Source organism: Heterodontus francisci, chromosome 6, assembly GCF_036365525.1.
Source record: "Heterodontus francisci isolate sHetFra1 chromosome 6, sHetFra1.hap1, whole genome shotgun sequence".
Classification (NCBI taxonomy): domain Eukaryota; kingdom Metazoa; phylum Chordata; class Chondrichthyes; order Heterodontiformes; family Heterodontidae; genus Heterodontus; species Heterodontus francisci.
Genome location: NC_090376.1, coordinates 5,350,099 through 5,369,990, shown reverse-complemented (window position 1 = coordinate 5,369,990; position 19,892 = coordinate 5,350,099). Strand labels below are relative to the sequence as shown.

The window sequence follows — 19,892 nt, the reverse complement described above, 5'->3', positions numbered from 1 at the left end:
GGGGAGGGCCCTATCTATAAACTGCCTGGACCAGATTGGGTGAATGGGAGAGTGAAAATAATATTTCAGTATTTGGGAATCTTAAAAACTAATAAAATTGTGTAAGATAGTCTGCTTTTCATTTCTAATTTTTCTTCTCTCCCTTCTGAATCTACTCTCATGTTCCCATCCCTCTGCCAAGCTTAAACCCACGCAACAGCACTAGTAGAACCCCCTGCAAGGATATTGGTCCCAGTCTTGTTGGTGTCAAAGGCAGTCACTCTCACTTCTGTGATTCAGCTCTTTTGTCCTTGTTTGGACCAAGGCTGTAATGAGGTCTGAACCCAAACTGAGTATTGATGAGCAAGTTATTGGTGAATAAGTGCCACTTGATAGCACTGCTAACAACACGTTCCATTACAATCACTAATGGTTGAGAGTAGTCTGGGGCTGTAATTGACAAGATTGGATTTGTCCTTTTTTTTTGTGTATAGGACATATCTGGGCTATATTCTACTTTGTCCGATAGATTTCGGAGTTGAGATGTGTTGTAACAGCTTGCTAGAGATGTGGCTAATTCTGAAGCACAAGTTTTCAGCACGACAGCCGGGATGTTAGCAGGCCCTATAGCCTTTGCTGTATCCAGTGCACTCTGTCATGTGTCGGTGGAGTGAACCAAATTGGCTGAAGGCTGTTGTGTGATGGTGGGGACCTCAGGAGGAGGCCGAGATGGATTATTCACTCGGCACTTCTGGCTGATGAGGGTTGCACGTGCTTCAGCCTTGTCTTTTGCACTGACGTGCTGGGCTCTGCAACCATTGAGAATGGGGATGTTTGTGGAGCCTGTTAGTTGATTATTTGTCCACAACTGGATGTGGCAGGATTGCAGAGCTTTGATCTGCTCTGTTGGTTTGGGATTGTTTGCTCGGAGTCTAGCATGCTTATAGTCCTGTGTTGTAGCTTCACCAGATTGGTACCTCATTTTTATATATGACTGGTTCTGCTCCTGGCTTGCTGTACTATACTCTTCATTGAACCAGGGTTGGTCCTTGGCTTGATGGTAATCGTAGAGTGTGGAATATGCCAGGCCACAAGGTTACAGATTGTGGTTGAATTCAATTCTGCAGTGCCTCATGAATGTCCAGTTTTGACCTGATCTGAATCTATCCCATCTAGCACCGTGATTATGCCAAACAACACGGCAGAGGGTGCCCTCAGTGTGAAAACACGACTTAGCCTGCACAAGACCTGTGCGATGGTCATGGACAGATGCATCTGTGACTTGTAGGTTGGTGAGGATGAGGTCAAGTAGATTTTTCCCCTCATGTTGGTGTTCTTTCCATCTGCTGCAGGCCCAGTGTGGCAGTATGTCCTTTATGACTCAGCCAGCTACCGAATCACTCTTGCTGATGGACGTTGAAGTTCCCCATCCAGAGTAAATTCTGTGCTCTTGTAAGTGGTGTTTAACATGGAGGAGTACTGATTACAACCTACTTACTGCCTTCCCTCCACTGGTGAATCAGCAGTAGGTTTCCTTGCCCATGTTTGATCTGTTGTCATGAGACTTCATGTGGTCTGGAGTCAATTTTGAGAACTCTCAGGATCACACCCTCCCAGCTGGTATAAACAGGACAAATTCGGGGATGATGATGGAAGGGTCTGTGTCATTGGCTGAAAGGTTTGATTCTGTGGGAATGGCTGTGTCAGGCTTTTGCTTGAATATTCTATTAGGCAGCTTTCCCAACTTTGGCACAAGTCCCCGGATGTTAGTGAGGAGCACTTTGCAGGGTTAACTGGGCTGGGTGTGCCTTTGTCGTGTCAGAATCTGGTGCCTAGGATGGGGTGGTCTATCCGATTTTATCCTTACAGCTTTTCGTAGTGATTTAGTACAACTGAATGGTTTGATTCGTCATTTCAGAGGGCAGTTAAGAATCAACCATTGCTGTGGGCCTGGAGTCATGTATAGGCTCAGACCAGGTAAGGACAGCAGGTTTCCTTTCCTAAAGGACATTAGTGAACCAGATGGGTTGTTAATGGCAAACCAGTAGTTTCATGGTCACCATTACTAAGACTAGCTTTATATTTCCAGATTTATCTAATTAATTAAATTTAAAGCTGCCAGTGGTGAGATTTGAACTCTTGTCTCCAGATCCCAGGCCTACAGATTACAAGTCCAATAATGTAACCTCTATGCTATTGTTGCCTATAGCTTATTAGGGAAAAAATTGTTCAGTGTACATTACGCAGTAATTTTCTTCCTCAATTTTATCTTCTATCTCTCCTCCTACTGTGTAGATAGTGACTTATTCTGGTGCCAAGTAACCTTCCAGTACTGCATTGTAATGTCCCAGACAATGATATTTGGCAGGCAGCTTGACTGGCCAGCCTCTCGCTCTCACCTGTCACAACCTATTCTACTATTTGTCCTCTTCCCCCAGTACTTAAACCAGTTGAATTCCACTCCATGTAAGAGAGCTAACTTAATCAGTTATTGAAATGAAGACACTCTTTTCATGACTCAGTATTGCACATTCGGTGGTTGGGGAGAAAATGGTTTGTTTTCAAGTAGTTTGCACTTTGGAGAAGTAACAAGTTGGATCAGTGCCTTAAGTTCATTAAGATATGTTCTATTGTGTACTGTCTGCAGCACGAACATGATAGTGAATTTTCTTCAAACCTCACCAAAAGAAATTAGCAGTAGCACAGATGCATATTTTCAATCCTGGTTGTCTACCTGAAAGTTCTGCTGGATATTTAGCTGAAAGAGGGATTGCTGTCATTACGTTAAACATATTTTCCTCTTCCTCCCTTCCATGACGTTCACTTATAGAACACTGAATTACAGGAAAATTCTCCGCATTGTGTGTGTAATGTTGCACAGCATACTTACTCATACTTTTCTTCAAAAATAATTATTGCTCATCATTCCTAAGCACCAATTACACAGCAAATGGAAATGTTGTGTAGCTGGTAAACGTTGTGCATGATATTGTGTGTGTGGATTTTACAACCCTCGAAGATGTTTGTTATCATTGTGTACTGCCTGAAAATGCAGAGCAATTTCAGTCTTCTGTTGATCTGGAACAACAAAGGGCTGGCAGGAAGTTCAATGCCATTTATTTTCTCTGCTAGTTTCCTTTGCTCCCTGTTCTTGCTAAGATACAGTTCCACAGAAATTCACCAATTTTATTTGCTACTGATGCACATTAGCTGTCTTGTTAGTAGTCGCCTGATAGCTTGCCAACTTGCTTTTAACCTCTGAACCTAAACGATGAGAAGCTACAGGATATTCAGTCATGTAGGCATCGCATTCTGAATCCTGTCCTCAACTAATATCGACATACACACTCGCAACTTCCAGCACGGAACACTAGGTAATGACATGAGCGGGAACCATGAGGGATTTTTCTCCACACCCCCAAGCCTGGGAGTACTCTGCCCACATCTGGCATGTTAGCCAAGATCAGCTAACCCAGCACAGATTGAGAATCGCGCCTGAGACCTTTTATTCTATCTGGCCGAGTAGTACACGAGCAGTGACTTCATCAACTGCGACATATGGGGATCCAGTAATATAATCTACATAAGAACATGAGGAGAAATACAAGCAGGAGTAGGCCATTCAGCCCCTCAAGCCTGCTGTGCCATTCAAAAAGATCATGGTTCATTTGATAAAATTGATGCTACTGTATGCACCTTCACAGAGGTGGTGACACCTGGGGAAGGGGTTATAAACCTGCGTGACACCAAAAGCATGGTAAATGGCACCTCGCACTTATGAATAGTGTCCCCTGGAAATTTGAAATTAACACTGATTCTTGCGGAGAATCCAACTACGACACACGCCACAAGCCTTCCTGGTTTTTGAGTTTTCCTTTTTGAAAACTACAGCCAAACTGTTTATGCATGTGTTGAAAATAAAGGTTGCAACTGTAATTTCTAAACACTTGCCCACGGGTAATGGTTTTTGCATTGTCACCAACATGCTGAATTCCTCTTGGCAGTGGGGGACACATTAGAACATCTGGTCAGGTAGCATGTTGCAGAATCACTTAAAGTAAATAGTTGGAGTATCCTTGAGAAACCATACCTTGTTCTTGTACAGCATCTGCGTGTTTGCATTGTCTGTCAAGGTTATTTGATAACGTTCAGGAATCCTGGCTGAACATCCTCCCTTCCCACCTCTACTCCAAAGTCACCAAGACCATTTGCAGCATCAGTTAATTCCCCATAGATCAGTGATGGAACCGACAACAATTTGTATTTTATATAATGCCTTTAACATGGTAAAGTCCCATGGATTTTCTCGGGTCTGTTATTGGACAAAATGCAACACCGAGCCACAGAAATATTACGATAAGTGACCAAAAGCTTGTTTAAAGAGGAGCAACCTAAAGACGGAGAGAGAGACTGAGAGGTTTAAGAATTCCAGAGCTTGAGGCCTTGACAGCTGAAAGCCAGTGGTGGAGCAATTAAAATCAGGGATGTTCAAGAAACCAGGATTGGAGGACTGCAGAGATCTCTTGTGGTTGTTAGGCTGAAGCAGGGAGGTGGGGAAGGTGCAAGGGATTTGAAAATAAGGATGAGAATTTTAAAATTGAGGCATTGCTGAATTGGGAGCCAATGTAGGTCAGTGAGCACAAGAGGCTGATGGATGAATGGGACTCTATGTGAATTAGGATATGGACAGCAGAATTTTGGGTGATCTCAAGTTTACAAACTCTGTACCAACTGAGCTTTGGGGAAAGAAAGATCATCATGGTCTTATGAATGAATAGAAAACAGGCTATTCGGCTTGCTATTTCACACCAACTCATGCTACTTCAACTGCAAAATAAGGGCTGCTGTATATGCGACATGATGCTTATTTTGAAGCCTAGATATTGAAGATACTCCAGGACAGAGAAATTAATCCATGAGATAGTTATCTGATCTGCACATTTTCTGTAACAGCAATACACTTAGTGCACTGTTGTTTGGATCGTGTTGTGATTTGAACTGCTGCTGGTAGCAGACCTTTAACTGGAAATCTCTCATGAAAGAATCTTCAGCCAACATTGACCGCCTAGCCTCATGAACTGTTCACTTGGGCAATGCCCTGAAAACCCAATTGTCCATGCAACTAGCCTTTGTTGCCCTATTTGTCACTCATCCTTTCACCCACCCCCACACGCTTTCTTGAGACCACTACAAACAAAGAACAGTACAGCACAGGAACAGGCCATTCGGCCTTCCAAGCCTGCGCCGATCTTGATGCCTGCCTAAACTAACACCTTCTGCACTTCCGGGGCCCATATCCCTCTATTCCCTTCCTATTCATATATTTGTCAATATGTCTCTCTTGTTATGGTGCAGTTCCATGGCCGCTGCTTACCTCACATATCTTATTGTAGTAGCCATTCATCAAGTGTGAGTTTAGACAACGAGTTGTGATGTAACTGTTTGGTCCTGGAGGGCATTGCAGCCAAGTCTGATATTGTGCTTACCTGACATGTGCACACAGTCCAGCAGTTTATGGTACCCAAGTGAGTTTGGCTAACAGCACGGACTGTGGGCATTGAACCCAGGACTGTCTGGCTTGCTTGGCACAATGAGGTGATGTTAGTGGATTTAACTGTCACAACAAAGGGTTATTAGTTAGACAACGATAACTCCATTCATGAGGCATTTTGCTATATTGCACTTCTTTCAATAAATGGATTGAAACTACCTTTTGTCCCCAGAATCCCAAGACTAAAGCTGAGATTGAGAAGTTGCTACATGATGGGAAGAAGAAGGAACTGCGTGATCGCCTGTGCTGCAGAATGACGTTTGGTACAGCAGGGCTGCGTTCTGCCATGGGTGCAGGTTTTTCCTGCATTAACGACCTAACAATCATACAGTCTACTCAGGTGATGAACTTTTATCAATCCATGTTAGGCTATGAGGAAAGAGCTGGGGGAGTGGGATTAATTGGATAACTTTGACCATTGGGTGGTGGTGGGTTGCGGGGGGGCATGCGCAGAGACATCGTAGCTGTCCATGATCCTGTTCTCACCTGACACTGACGTGCATATTGGCCAGCAAGAGCCACTCAATAGTTGGACCTCTATCCCAGGGTTTTTTCCCTAAAATATACTTTATTTATAAAACTTGTAAAGGTGCATTATAGTACAGTTAAGATGTGGCTGTTCACATTGTGCTAAACAGATCAACTTGGTTAAACACTCTAGGATGCCTCACTCCACTTAAAATGCACAGACTGACAGAATTGCTACAGTACAAAAGGAGGCCATTTGGCCTGCTGTGTCTGCACTGGCTCTCCAAAAGAGCAATTTACTGAGTGCCATTCCTCTGCCTTTCCCTGTAGCCCTGCACATGCTTCCATTTTAGGTAACAATGTAATTTCCTCTTGAATGCCTCTATTGAACCTGCCTCCACCACACCCTCAGGTAGTGCATTCCAGTTCCTAACCACTCGCTGCTTGAAAATGTTATCCCTCATGTCGCCATTGCTTCTTTTGCCAATTGCCTTAAATTTGTACCCATTTGTCCTCGATCCTTCCACCAATGGGAACAGTTTTTCCCTATCTACTCTGTCCAGAACACTCATGATTTTGAACACCTCACCTGCAGATTCTATACATTTAAATGTCTTCTGACACATACAGCCTAAGTGGCCTTACACTGGTTCCAGCTCCTCTGCATACAATGGTGGGGAGGGCATTTCCCATTGAACCTTGCCAACGGCTGCACCAAGCTTCAGTGCATTCTTCAGCGTGTAGTCCTGGACCTTGAAATGTGCCAGCCTGCAACACTCAGTCATGGACAACTCCTTGCACTAGAAAACTGTAACAAGCTTTGGGCAGAACAAACAGCATCTTTCATCTTCCTGTAGCAGTTGATGTTTGTCTCGGTGTGTGTCTTTGGGAATAGAATTTTTTTTTTTTAACTGACACTAATTTTAACATCTCTATGAGCAGTCTGCTTGGGTGAGCTAACTCAGTATAGACCATGGCCCAAACCATGGCCCTTTGTGGTTAATATGGCTTTGTACAATGTTTGATGGTTTATTGAAGACTTTAATGTTAAATTTATTTTTCAATTTTATTAAATTGCTGATTCAACTTCAATGCAAATAACAAACAGGAAATCCTGTGACCCCACCGCAATGGGAGCTCATCATTTTGATGAGTTTTAGAACTGGCTGATCCTGACAGCTGGTCTGGAACTACTTTGCTTCTTTTTTATGTCTTCCTTTGCAGTGTACCATCACTGGCTGAGCAGATATATGGCCTTTTTCTAAGTCTCAGTATACTTGAGCTCATCTAAAACTTTGCTGCCAGTATCCTAACTTGTACCAAGTCCCATTCACTCATCACTCCTGTGCTAGCTAACCTACATTGGCTCACAGTCCAGCAGTGTCTCAATTTTTAACATTCTTATCCTTGTGTTCCAATTTGTCCAGGGCTTGGTCCCTCCCTTTCCTATCTCTAACCTCCTACAACCCTGCAAGCCTCTGTGGTTTCTGCGCTCCTTCTGTTAATGGCTGTGCCTTTAGCTCCTCTGGAATTCTCTCCCGAAACCTTTTCAACCTCTCCTCCTTTAAAACTTCTAAAAATCTACTTCTTTGACCAAGCTTTTGGTCACTTGTACAAATATCTCTTTATGTCTTATATCTCTTTACTGTGTCAGCTGTGGCTCAGTTGATATAACTCTCGCCTCTGAGTAGAAGTTGTGGGTTCAAGTCCCACTCCAGGGCCTGAGCACAAAAATTAAGGCTGATACTTCAGTGTAGTACTGACCATCTGACCTCTTCAGGCAGACGTAAAAGATCTCACGGCACTATTTTGAAGAAGAGCAGGGGTGTGATCCTCGGTGTCCAGTGGCCAATATTTATCCCTCAGTCAACATCACAAAAAACAGATTATCTGGTCATTATAAAACTGCTTCATTGGCTGTAAAGCGCTTTACAGCCATTCGGCGGTCGTGGAAAGTGCTATATCCGTGCAAGTCCCTTTCTTTTTATGTGCTCTTTTGAAGCACTTTGGGATGTTTTACTATGGTAAAGCGCTGTTTCAATGCAAGTTGCTGTTATCGCTTTCATTGTTGCATCTGCCTGTCTCCTTTAGAAGGTATCTGAGAGTGACTCTATCATTTTAAATGCTGTAATGGGTTGTGTATAGAACAAAGAACAGCACAGGAACAGGCCATTTGGCCCTCCAAGCCTGCGCTGATCTTGATGCCTGCCGAAACTAACACCTTCTGCGCTTCCGGGGTCCATATCCCTCTATTCCCTTCCTATTCATATATTTGTCAAGATGTCTCTTAAACGTCGCTATCGTATCTGCTTCCACCACCTCCCCTGGCAGCAAGATCCAGGCACTCACCACCCTCTGTGTAAAAAAAAAAAAACTTGCCTCGCACATCGCCTCTAAACTTTGCCCCTCGCACCTTAAACCTATGTCCCCTAGTAACTGACTCTTCCACCCTGGGAAAAAGCTTCTGACTATCCACTCTGTCCATGCCGCTCATAACTTTGTAAACCTCTACCATGTCGCCCCTCCACCTCTGTCGTTCCAGTGAAAACAATCCGAGTTTTTCCAACCTCTCCTCATAGCTAATGCCTTCCAAAGCCTCCACGTCCTTCTGGTAGTGTGGCGACCAGAATTGCACGCAGTATTCTAAGTGTGGCCTAACTAAGGTTCTGTACAGCTGCAACATGACTTGCCAATTTTTATACTCTATGCCCCGACCGATGAAGGCAAGCATGCCGTATGCCTTCTTGACTACCTTATCCACCTGCGTTGCCACTTTCAGTGACCTGTGGACCTGTACGCCCAGATCTCTCTGCCTGTCAATACTCCTAAGGGTTCTGCCATTTACTGTATACCTCCCACCTGCATTAGACCTTCCAAAATGCATTACCTCACATTTGTACGGATTAAACTCCATCTGCCATTTCTCCGCCCAAGTCTCCAACCGATCTATATCCTGCTGTATCCTCTAACAATCCTCATCATTATCCGCAACTCCAGCAACCTTTGTGTCGTCCGCAAACTTACTAATCAGACCAGCTACATTTTCCTGCAAATCATTTATATATACTACAAACAGCAAAGGTCCCAGCACTGATCCCTGCGGAACACTACTAGTCACATCCCTCCATTCAGAAAAACACCCATCCACTGTTACCAGTGTTACTGTTTCCAGCTCACCTCTGATCCCGTGTGACTTCACCTTTTGCACCAGTCTGCCATGCGGGACCTTGTCAAAGGCTTTACTAAAGTCCATATAGACAACATCCACCGCCCTTCCCTCATCAATCACCTTCGTCACTTACTCAAAAAACTCAATCAAATTAGTAAGACACCACCTCCCCTTCACAAAACCATGCTGTCTCTCGCTAATACGTTTGTTTGTTTCCAAATGGGAGTAAATCCTGTCCCGAAGAATCCTCTCTAATAATTTCCCTACCACTGACGTAAGGCTCACCGGCCTATAATTTCCTGGATTATCCTTACCACCCTTCTTAAACAAAGGAACAACATTGGCTATTCTCCAGTCCTCTAGGACCTCACCTGTAGCCAATGAGGATGCAAAGATTTCTGTCAAGGCCCCAGCAATTTCTTCCCTTGTCTCCCTCAGTATTCTGGGGTAGATCCCATCAGGCCCTGGGGACTTATCTACCTTAATGCTTTGCAAGACACCCAACACCACCTCCTTTTTGATAATGAGATGACTGAGACTATCTGCACTCCCTTCCCTAGGCTCATCATCCACCAAGTCCTTCTCCTTGGTGAATACTGATGCAAAGTACTCATTTAGCACCTCACCCATTTCCACTGGCTCCAGGCATAGATTCCCATCTCTGTCCTTGAGTGGGCCAACCCTTTCCCTGGTTACCCTCTTGCTCTTTATATATGTATAAAAAGCCTTGGGATTTTGCTTAATCCTGTTTGCCAATGACTTTTCATGACCCCTTTTAGCCCTCCTAACTCCTTGCTTAAGTTCCTTCCTACTGTCTTTATATTCTTCAAGTGCTTCATCTGTTCCTAGCCTTCCAGCCCTTACAATTGCTTCCTTTTTCTTTTTGACTAGGCTCACAATATCCCGTGTTATCCATGCTTCCCGAAACTTGCCAAACTTGTCTTTCTTCCTCACAGGAACATGCTGGTCCTGGATTCTAATCAGCTGACGTTTGAAAGACTCCCACATGTCAGATGTTGATTTACCCTCAAACAGCCGCCCCCAATCTAAATTCTTCAGTTCCTGCCTAATATTGTTATAATTAGCCTTCCCCCAATTTAGTACCTTCACCCGAGGACTACTCTTATCCTTATCCACAAGTACCTTAAAACTTATGGAATTATGGTCACTGCTCCCGAAATGCTCCCCCACTGAAACTTGACCACCTGGCCGCGCTCATTCCCCAATACCAGGTCCAGAATGACCCCATCCCTAGTTGGACTATCTACATACTGTTTCAAGAAGCCCTCCTGGATGCTCCTCACAAATTCTGCCGAGTCCATGTCAATATTGGGGAAGTTAAAATCACCCACCACTACAACCCTGTTACCTTTACATCTTTCCAAAATCTGTCTACATATCTGCTCCTCTACCTCCCACTGGCTGTTGGGAGGCCTGTACAAAACCCCCAACATCGTGACTGCACCCTTCCTATTCCTGAGCTCCACCCATATTGCCTTGCTGCATGACCTCTCTGAGGTGTCCTCCCGCAGTACAGCTGTGATATTCTCCTTAACCAGTAATGCAACTCCTCCACCCCTTTTACATCCCCCTCTATCCCTTCTGAAGCCTGGAACATTTAGCTGCCAATCCTGCCCTTCCCTCAACCAAGTCTCTGTAATAGCAACAACATCATATTTCCAAGTACTAATCCAAGCTCTAAGTTCATCTGCCTTACCTGTTATACTTCTCGAATTGAAACAAATGCACTACAGACCACCAGTCCCAATGTGCTCAGCAACATCTCCCTGCCTGCTCTTCCTCTTAGTCCTACTGGCCTTATTTACTATGTCCTCCTCATTTACTTCACTAGCTGTCCTACTGCTCTGGTTCCCACCCCCCCGCCACACTAATTTAAACCCTCCCGAGTGACGCTAGCAAACCTTGCAGCCAGGATGTTAGTGCCCTTCCAGTTTAGATGCAACCCGTCCTTCTTGTACAGGTCCCATCTGTCCCTGAAGAGAGCCCAATGGTCCCGATATCTGAAACCCTCCCTTCTACACCAGCTGCTCAGCCACATGTTTAGCTGCACTATCTTCCTATTTCTAGCCTCACTGGCACGTGGCACAGGGAGTAATCCAGAGATTACAACCCTAGAGGTCCTGTTTTTTAATTTACTACCTAACTCCCTAAACTCCCCCTGCAGGACCTCATCACTCTTCCTGCCTATGTCATTGGTACCGATGTGTACCACAACCTCTGGCTGTTCCCCCTTCAGAATGCCCTCTGTCCGTTCAGAGACATCCTTGACCCTGGCACCAGGGAGGCAACATACCTTCCTGGAGTCTCTTTCACGTCCACAGAAGCGCCTATCTGTGCCCCTGACAATAGAGTCCCCTATAACTATTGCTCTTCTGCGCTTTGTCCCTCCCTGCTGAACAACAGTGCCAATCGAGGTGCCACTGCTCTGGCTGCTGCTGTTTTCCCCTGATAGACCATCCCCCCCAACAGTATCCAAAATGGTATACTTGTTAGAGAGGGGGATTGCCACAGGGGATTCCTGCACTGACTGCCTGCCGCTTCTAGCGGTCACCCATCTATCTGCCTGCACTTTGGGTGTAACCACTTCTCTAAAACTCCTGTCTATGACGCTTTCCGCCACCTGCATGCTCCTAAGTGCATCCAGTTTCCGCTCCAACCGATCCATGCTGTCTGTGAGGAGCTGCAACTGGGTACACTTCCTGCAGATGTAGTCGCCCGGAACGCTGGAAGCGTCACGGACTTCCCACATCTCACAGGTGAAGCACTTCACCCCTCTAACTGTCATTTCTATCACTAATTAGTTATTTGATATAAAATAAATAAATACTTATTAAATCCTTACTAAATTATGATACACTTCACTATGTGGTCCCTAGTGCTAGATTTCTACAATAAATATTAAATGCTGTCTAAATACAGTGATTGAGACCAGAAGGTCCCAAGTTCAATTCTGATTTGTTCTGAATTAGCTGGGCTGGCAGTAGGAGTGATGCAATTGACCTCAGCAGCTTTAGACTAAGGTAGGAAAATATCCTCTGGTACTCCTGCTGCTGATCACTACCCACTTATGGCTAGCAGACAAGGACAAAATAAAGCTTGGTTGTGTAATTGCCTGAAATCCAGCAGGCTGTAAAATTTTGCTCTCTAGACTTATGCATAAAGAATGGGTGAGATACTGAAAGGATGCAAACATTGTGGAACTGCACTACTGTAATCTCGAGAGGAGGGAGGATTTAAAAATATCTATTTGTATCGCAGACTTTTAATGTTAACACTTCTTTGATCTTCATTCTGTTGGAGATTATCAGTAGGGTTCATTACTAAATTGAGAAAGATAAGGTTACTGCATTGATTCTTCTCTCTCTCTATCTCTCTCTGTCCTTCCTGTTTGCTAAGTGTATTTTTGCTGTGAAAGCCTGTTCAGTCTTTCACTTGGTACTGTGAAATAGGATCTTCGAAAGAAGGCAGAAGTCTTTTTTAGTGGTACTTTTTTTATTGCTGTGCAGGCAGTAGCAGATAACCACAGTGGGCTCCTGATCAATTTAAAGTAGAGGTCTCCAACCTTTTCTTTAGTGAGAGCTACTTCTGGTAAACTAAAAATATCACAAGTCGTTTAAATATATATTATAAAAATTATGGATAGATAAATGTAAACTAAATATGTAGCTACTGTAATTACATAATATATTTTTAATATGAAGGAAAACTGATCTTAACTTTATTTCATTGTGATACTTGACACTGCTGACGACATCACAGTACTTGCCAGTGGTCAGAAGCCTGGCAGCAGCTTCATTGAGTGGTTGGTGTTCGTTTAGCAACTTCATCTCCCCTGGAATCTACCTTCCTTAACAGTCTCACATTGGAAATTGTTGGGCCCGTATGAGCTCAAAAGTACTTGGGGTTAAACCCAACAGCTTTTCCTCCATCTGCACTCCAGTTCAAACTTTTTTTTTTCATTCATGGGATGTGGGCGTCTCTGGCCAGGCCAGCATTTATTGCCCATCCCTAATTGCCCTTGAGAAGGTGGCGGAGAGCTGCCTTCTTGAACCGCTGCAGTCCATTTGGGGTAGGTATACCCACAGTGCTGTTAGGAAGGGAGTTCCAGGATTTTGACCCAGCGACAGTGAAGGAACGGCGATATAGTTCCAAGTCAGGATGGTGTGTGACTTGGAGGGGAACTTGCAGGTGGTGATGTTTCCATGCATTTGCTGCCCTTGTCCTTCGAGTGGTAGGGGTGGCAGGTTTGGAAGGTGCTGTCTAAGGAGCCTTGGTGCATTGCTGCAGTGCATCTTGTACATGGTACACACTGCTGCCACTGTGCGTCGGTGGAGGGAGTGAATGTTTGTTTGTAGATGAGGTGCCAATCAAGCAGGCTGCTTTATCCTGGATGTTGTCGAGCTTCTTGAGTGTTGTTGGAGCTGCACCCATCCAGGCAAGTGGAGAGTATTCCATCACACTCCTGACGTGCCTTGTAGATGGTGGACAGGATTTGGGGAGTCAGGAGGTGAGTTACTTGCCGCAGGATTCCTAGCCTCTGACCTGCTCTTGTAGCCACGGTATTTATATGGCTACTCCAGTTCAGTTTCTGGTCAGTGGTAGCCCCTGGTAGGATGTTGATAGTGGGGGATTCAGCGATGATAATGCCGTTGAATGTCAAGGGGAGATGATTAGATTCTCTCTTGTTGGAGATGGTCATTGCCTGGCACATGTGTGTCGTGAATGTTACTTGCCACTTATCAGCCCAAGCCTGGATATTATCCGGGTCTTGCTGCATTTCTACACGGACTGCTTCAGTATCTGAGGAGTCACGAATGCTGCTGAACATTGTGCAAACATCAGTGAACATCCCCACTTCTGACCTTATGATTGGAGGAAGGTCATTGATGAAGCAGCTGAAGATGGTTGGGCCTAGGACACCACCCTGAGGAACTCCTGTAGTGATATGCTGAAGCTCAGATGATTGACTTCCAACAACCACAACCAAACTGATGCAACAACAAAGACCTACACAGGAGTCCAGGAACTGAATTCCACATCCAACACCCACCGTAATATAAACTGGATGTGTTTCTCGACTCAGTTCTGTGAGCAACGCCTGCAATAACACAAAGCAAACTACTGCAGATGCTGGAAACCTGAAATAAAAGGAGAAAATGCAAGAAATACTCAGGTCTGGCAGCATCTGTGGAGAGAGAATCAGAGTTAATGTTTCAGGTGTACTGAGTCGCCAGAGCCTGAGGCCTGGAACTCTGAGTGGGATGAAGAGTGGCAATATAGTCCAACACTCACAGCAACCTACAATCCACCTACATTATCGGGATAGGGAGACAGAGTTTAGAAACACTCACCAACGCAACTCCAGTAAAACATCCCAGGTGGAAAAGGGGGAGCAGTGTCTGTGTTTGCCCTGATACCCCCTCTCTTTCCCCCCCCCCCCCCCACCCCAAGTCCTGTCACTCAAACACACCCCTCACTTTCCTCAGTCCACAGCTCAAGCTTGCAGCTTCCTGCACCTTCAGCCAGCCCTACCCAGGTGTGGCACAATCCAAAGGGAGTCTTTGTGGAAGTGGGGAGGGGGGCCTCCTGCCCTGTACTCTGTCCCAAATGGTTCCTCCTCCCCTCCCCCAGGCCCCTTTTTATTATTGAGCTAAGTTTCCTTTAAAGTTTTGGGGTTGGATGTTACCGTTTATTAATCCTTAGTTCCTGCAAAAGTGGTGGAAAGCTGGTGGCCATTAACCCAGGCCTGTCACCGGGAGAAGCAACGTAGCTGCCGCCCCACTCAGTGCAAAAGTGGGACCCGTAGCTTCTTTTAGCGTTTGAGGCCTGCACCTGGTGTTTATGCAGCTGACCCACCAGCTCCATTCCTCCCTTGCACTCGGAAGTTTCTCACTTGCTGCGTATCCGACCCGCACCACGCAAGCTCCAGTCACAGCCAGCTCCGCGCATGGTCCAGTGCAATCAGTACTGCGCATGGTCCAGTCACAGCCAGCTGTGTGCACAGTCCAGTCACAGCCAGCTCCGCGCATGGTCCAGTGCAACCAGTACTGCGCACGCTCCAGTCGCAGCTGGCGAGCTACTGGTAGCTTATAATTGACATGTTGGTGACCCTTGATTTAACTAAATAAAACTCCAGACTTTTTACTGCATTCAGAACTTTCGATGGATCCCCAGAGTTGTCTGTAATAGTGTCAAACATGGCATCCATTTTACAGGTTTGGCAGCACAGTACAAGAGGAAAACTTGGAATAGCCTACTTGTAGGTTATGTGTCGCTGCCTGAGTGGTGGTTTCTTGCACTGTATTGAAAATATAAGGGCTTTAGTGGCTTTGAGAAATAGACTAAATTGCAAGAAAAGCTATTTGAATTAGTGGGGCTGTTTGGGAAATATATTGACTGCAGCTTTGTTTGTGGTTAATATTTTCATTGAAATTTTGCATGTGGTTATGTTAAACTCTGATGTTGAGTAATAGTAAAATAAGTCATGTGTACTTCCTTTTTCTGCTTCAAGTACGATTCCTCTTGAACATAAAAGTTCGCCCACCCACGTGGCTGTGTGTGTTTGTGTGTGTGACTGGAACATGAACCTGCAGTGATCAGGAGCTGCATGTGGTGTTTAGCCAATGAGCATTTACTTAGTTGTAAAGGGGATGGGTGGAGTCAATCTGTCAGCAGCCAGCAGTGCTGCTGTAACAGATCCTCTCAGAAGCAAAGCTCAATGATTTCATTTTTAAAAATCATGTATTTTGAGTTTATGCCATGAACAGAAAATGTACAAATTAACAGCAAAATAAAATGTAATGCAGAACATTTTCAACAGAATAGGGTACCCAGGGAGAGGGCCAATGATTGAGGTTTCTCTGAGTGGAGCAGTGAAAAGATAACACCAGAATTTCAATGGTGGAGATTTTGGGGGCAAAATTTGATCGCACCCGAAAAAGGGAGCAGGGATCGCAATGTGCGATTAACCACATGCTCATTGCTTCTAATATAGGCAGCACACAAACTTCGTGCTCTCGCTCATTTGTATGATTACAGCATGCAACTAGTGCAAAGCTGCTGCTGAGTGGCTGCATGCCTGAGCATGGAGTGCAAAATCCTGAAAGGCTAGCATGAGTTTAAGCTAATCTGCGTTACTTAAAGACAGCCTGCAAAAGGGGGTTGCATTTTGGTTCGAGCAGGTGCTGGAAATTATTGTAGAAGTTAGTTTGACCTGGGAAAGACATAGGAATGGCTCAACTTCACAGAGATTGGACTCCAAGGTTCTGCAACACAGCACTGGAAGTCTTGGTGCAGGAGCTGGACAGGAGGAAAGTCAGGAAGCACTCCAGACTCTAAGAAGAAAATGTGAGGAACGTAGGAACAGGAGTAGGCCATTTCAGCCCTTGAGCCCGTTCCACCATTCAATGAGATCATGGCTGACCTGCAACCTAACTCCATATAGTCCTGCAGTGTTTACTGTTCGGGTCTGACGTTCTGTTAATGGGTGAACAGCTCGACTCTTCCACCAATGGGAACAGTTTCTCCCTATCTACTCATGATTTTGAACACGTCTTCAAACCCCCTCAAACTTCTCCAAGGAGAACAGCCCAAGTTTCACCAGTCTATCCTTGTAACTGAAGTCCCTCATCCCTGGAACCATTCTCATAAATCTTTTCTGCACCCTCGCTAATGCCTTCACATCCTTCCTAAAATGTGGTGGCCAGAACGGGACACAATACTTCAGTTGGGACAGAACCAGTGTTTCATAAAGGGTCATCATAGCCTCCTTGCTTTTGTACTCTCTGCTTAATTTATAAAGCCCAGGATCCAGTTTGTCTTGTTAACTGCTGTCCCAGCCTGCCCTGTCACCTTCAACGTTTTGTGCACATATACCCCGAGTTGCTGTGGTCCTGCACCCCCTTTAGAATTGCGCCTTTTATTTTATATTGTCTCTCCTCGTCCTTCCTCCCAAAATGTATCACTTCACACTTCTCTGAATTAAATTTTGTCTGCCACGTGTCTGCTCATTCCACCACCCTGCCTCTGTCCTCTTGAATTCTATCACTATCTCCTCACAGTTCACAATACTTCCAATTTTTGTGTCAGAATAAAGGCATTGTGATTTCTGTCAGGATAACAGGCATTGGCCTGCATAATATGCTGAGCATAGTCACACACCAGTGACACATTGAGGGAATGAAACTTAGATGCAGGTAAAGCATTGTACATGCAATCAGTGACACCCTGCACCATGGAGAAGCCCGCTATCCTGGCAAAGCCACATGCATGCTCCTCCTGCTTCTTTCTGGAAAGAGGCAGTGTAATCTCCTTTCTTCACATACAGTGCATCAGTCATCTCTCTTATCAAAATGCTGATGGTGAACTGCAAGCTGTTGGAGATGACCCTTCTCCAGCCTGAAGGAGCCCCATATGTAGTTCATGGCCATAGTCACCTTCACTGGCAGTGCTGTCCTCGCCTTGCTGTGAGGCTGCAAGTCCTGCAACTGGTTACAGATTTCAGTGAGGACCTCCTTAGTAAAACGGAGGTGAATAATACACTGTTCCTCACTTAGGTTGAGGTAGGAGAATTGGTCTCTGAAGACCCTGGGTGGATACAACTTCCTGCTGAAAGCCCTTCTCCCTCTCCTTTTCCTCATCCTCTCTTCGAGCAGCTAGGCTCCTATGAGTTCTGAAGAAGGGTTACTGGCCCGAAACGTTAACTCTGCTTCTCTTTCCACAGATGCTGCCAGACCTGCTGAGTGGTTCCAGCATTTCTTGTTTTTATTTTAGGCCTCCTATGTCTCTGTTCATTCTCCCCGTCACGCTGCAGGCCAAGTGGGATGGAAACTACAGCACCCATGACTGAGAGCAAGTGATTTGAGTGGAACCCTTGTAGTTAAAACCAAGGCCTTCACCAATTTTAGATGACAGTCAAACCACAAAACATTTCTATTAACTCAGCAATAATCGGTAGCAATCAATAGCAACTAATCTGAAAGTAGTTGATCTCTAAGTAGAGTTACAGTGTGTTCAGCTGTGTGAGATTGAAATGGTGTTCACTGGAGTGTTGAAGTTGAAAATGGCACTGCTAGAGACTAATCAGTGTTGCACATTTGCTGACATCACCGTCTGCCTACTCTGCATACTTATGGTGCATGCTCCTAGCAGTGGTGCTACTGACCTACCCAAAATGGCATTCTGTGCAGCCTGCACCAGAAGTGTGTGCATGCTATGCAGATACCATTTTGGAGGCAAAACAGCTGTAGCACTGAAAAAACAAATGCTAGACATCTGAATAAATAGCCTATGAATAAAGAGAAAAACAAGAAAGGAACTCCTGTTTGAAAGTCCTGTGGGTTTAACCTACGGGCACAGTGACTTCATGTTCAGCTGCTTCACAATCATGTTATGCACACTCAGTCAGTGCAAAGATGCAATTCTGATCTTAATATTCTGCTGCGACCTGCTCTCTCACCATGCCCACCATGAATAGCAAAAGCACATTGCTGATCTGCACAGGTGCACTAAATGTTCTGCCTGCCTCTGGTCAGTATCAAGATGACTGACCCAGTGGAAATGCCTTCAGCAGCAAATATTCAGTTTTATTCTGAGTGGCACTCAGAAGCAATACCTTGTAAGATAAAAGGGCCAACTTCTTGTTGTCATCCTTGTCACCTTTTTTGAATATGTGTGTTTTTAACGCAATACCTGACACTGATGGTCGAGCAAAATCTTGTAAAAGGACTTGACTCCTTCCAGACGCAATGTTGGTCAGTGGTAACAGATGGGTACATAAGTGCACAGAAATGCATCAAATAATGCATTTTTGCAGACATTGCAGTATATGCTTGTTTTGTACAACGTGCATGGTTATTCTACATCTTCTGGAGTCTTTCACTTTTTTGCAGCGATTACATAGGGATGAATTTTCTCGGTGACAGTGAAGTCCCACCGCCGGGGCTCAAAGCTGGAGCTGATCCCGCTGCTGTCAGCGGAAGTCAATTAAGAGGCTGCCGCCAGGGCCACCATCCAGTTAAGGACAGAGGTCTTGCTCCCAAGAGCTGCCAGCCCAATCAGGGGGCTGGCTGATTGGCAGCCTTCGCTAGAGATGGTCAGTGCTGAGGCTGTAACTGCAGGGAGAGGGCGCCTCAATGGCAGGACGCCCTCAAAGACAGGTGAGTCGGGTTGGGGGAAGTTGGGGCCTGGTATGCAGGCCCCAGTGATGAGGGTGGGAGGGTCGTGGAGCAGCAAAGGCGACATTGCCACTGAGGCGGCCCCAGCCTATTCAGTCTTTCAATTGGTGATGTGATTGTTGGCATGGTGACGGAAGTTGTCAAAAGTAAATTGATGAGTAGTGGAATCTGACTTTTTTTGCTCTTGTTTATGCCTATGTGTAGGCTTAGCAGGTTCTGTTCTAAAGTAAAACCTTGCCACAGCCTTTAGAAGGTCGTTCTAATGAGCATATTGAGTTGATTGTGTGATGCTGAATATTGGTAAGAATGAACTTATGAACTATTGGTGGATAGTATAACTTTTTTTCTGATAATTATTGTCTGGCTTTTCTGCAGTAATAAGTCCTTTCCATAACAGGTACACTTCCAAGTTTCCTTCTCGTGACATTTTTCTCTCTCCTGGCTTCTCAGCAAAAAGGTTTTTTGTTAAATGATGAAGCATGCGAACACTTTTAATTGGTAAACTAGAATTAAAAATTTGTGGCTGGGA

General features: G+C 45.0%; 1 protein-coding gene across 2 annotated transcripts in view; it reads left to right on the top strand.

The window, feature by feature from the left end:
- Positions 1–19,892, top strand: part of pgm2l1 (phosphoglucomutase 2-like 1) — a 142,256-nt gene that overhangs the window by 35,740 nt on the left and 86,624 nt on the right. For both annotated transcript variants that reach the window (XM_068033003.1, XM_068033002.1), the window contains exon 2: positions 5,703–5,870. In XM_068033003.1, the coding sequence (XP_067889104.1) occupies positions 5,703–5,870 (168 nt within the window). The remainder of the gene's footprint in view (positions 1–5,702; positions 5,871–19,892) is intronic.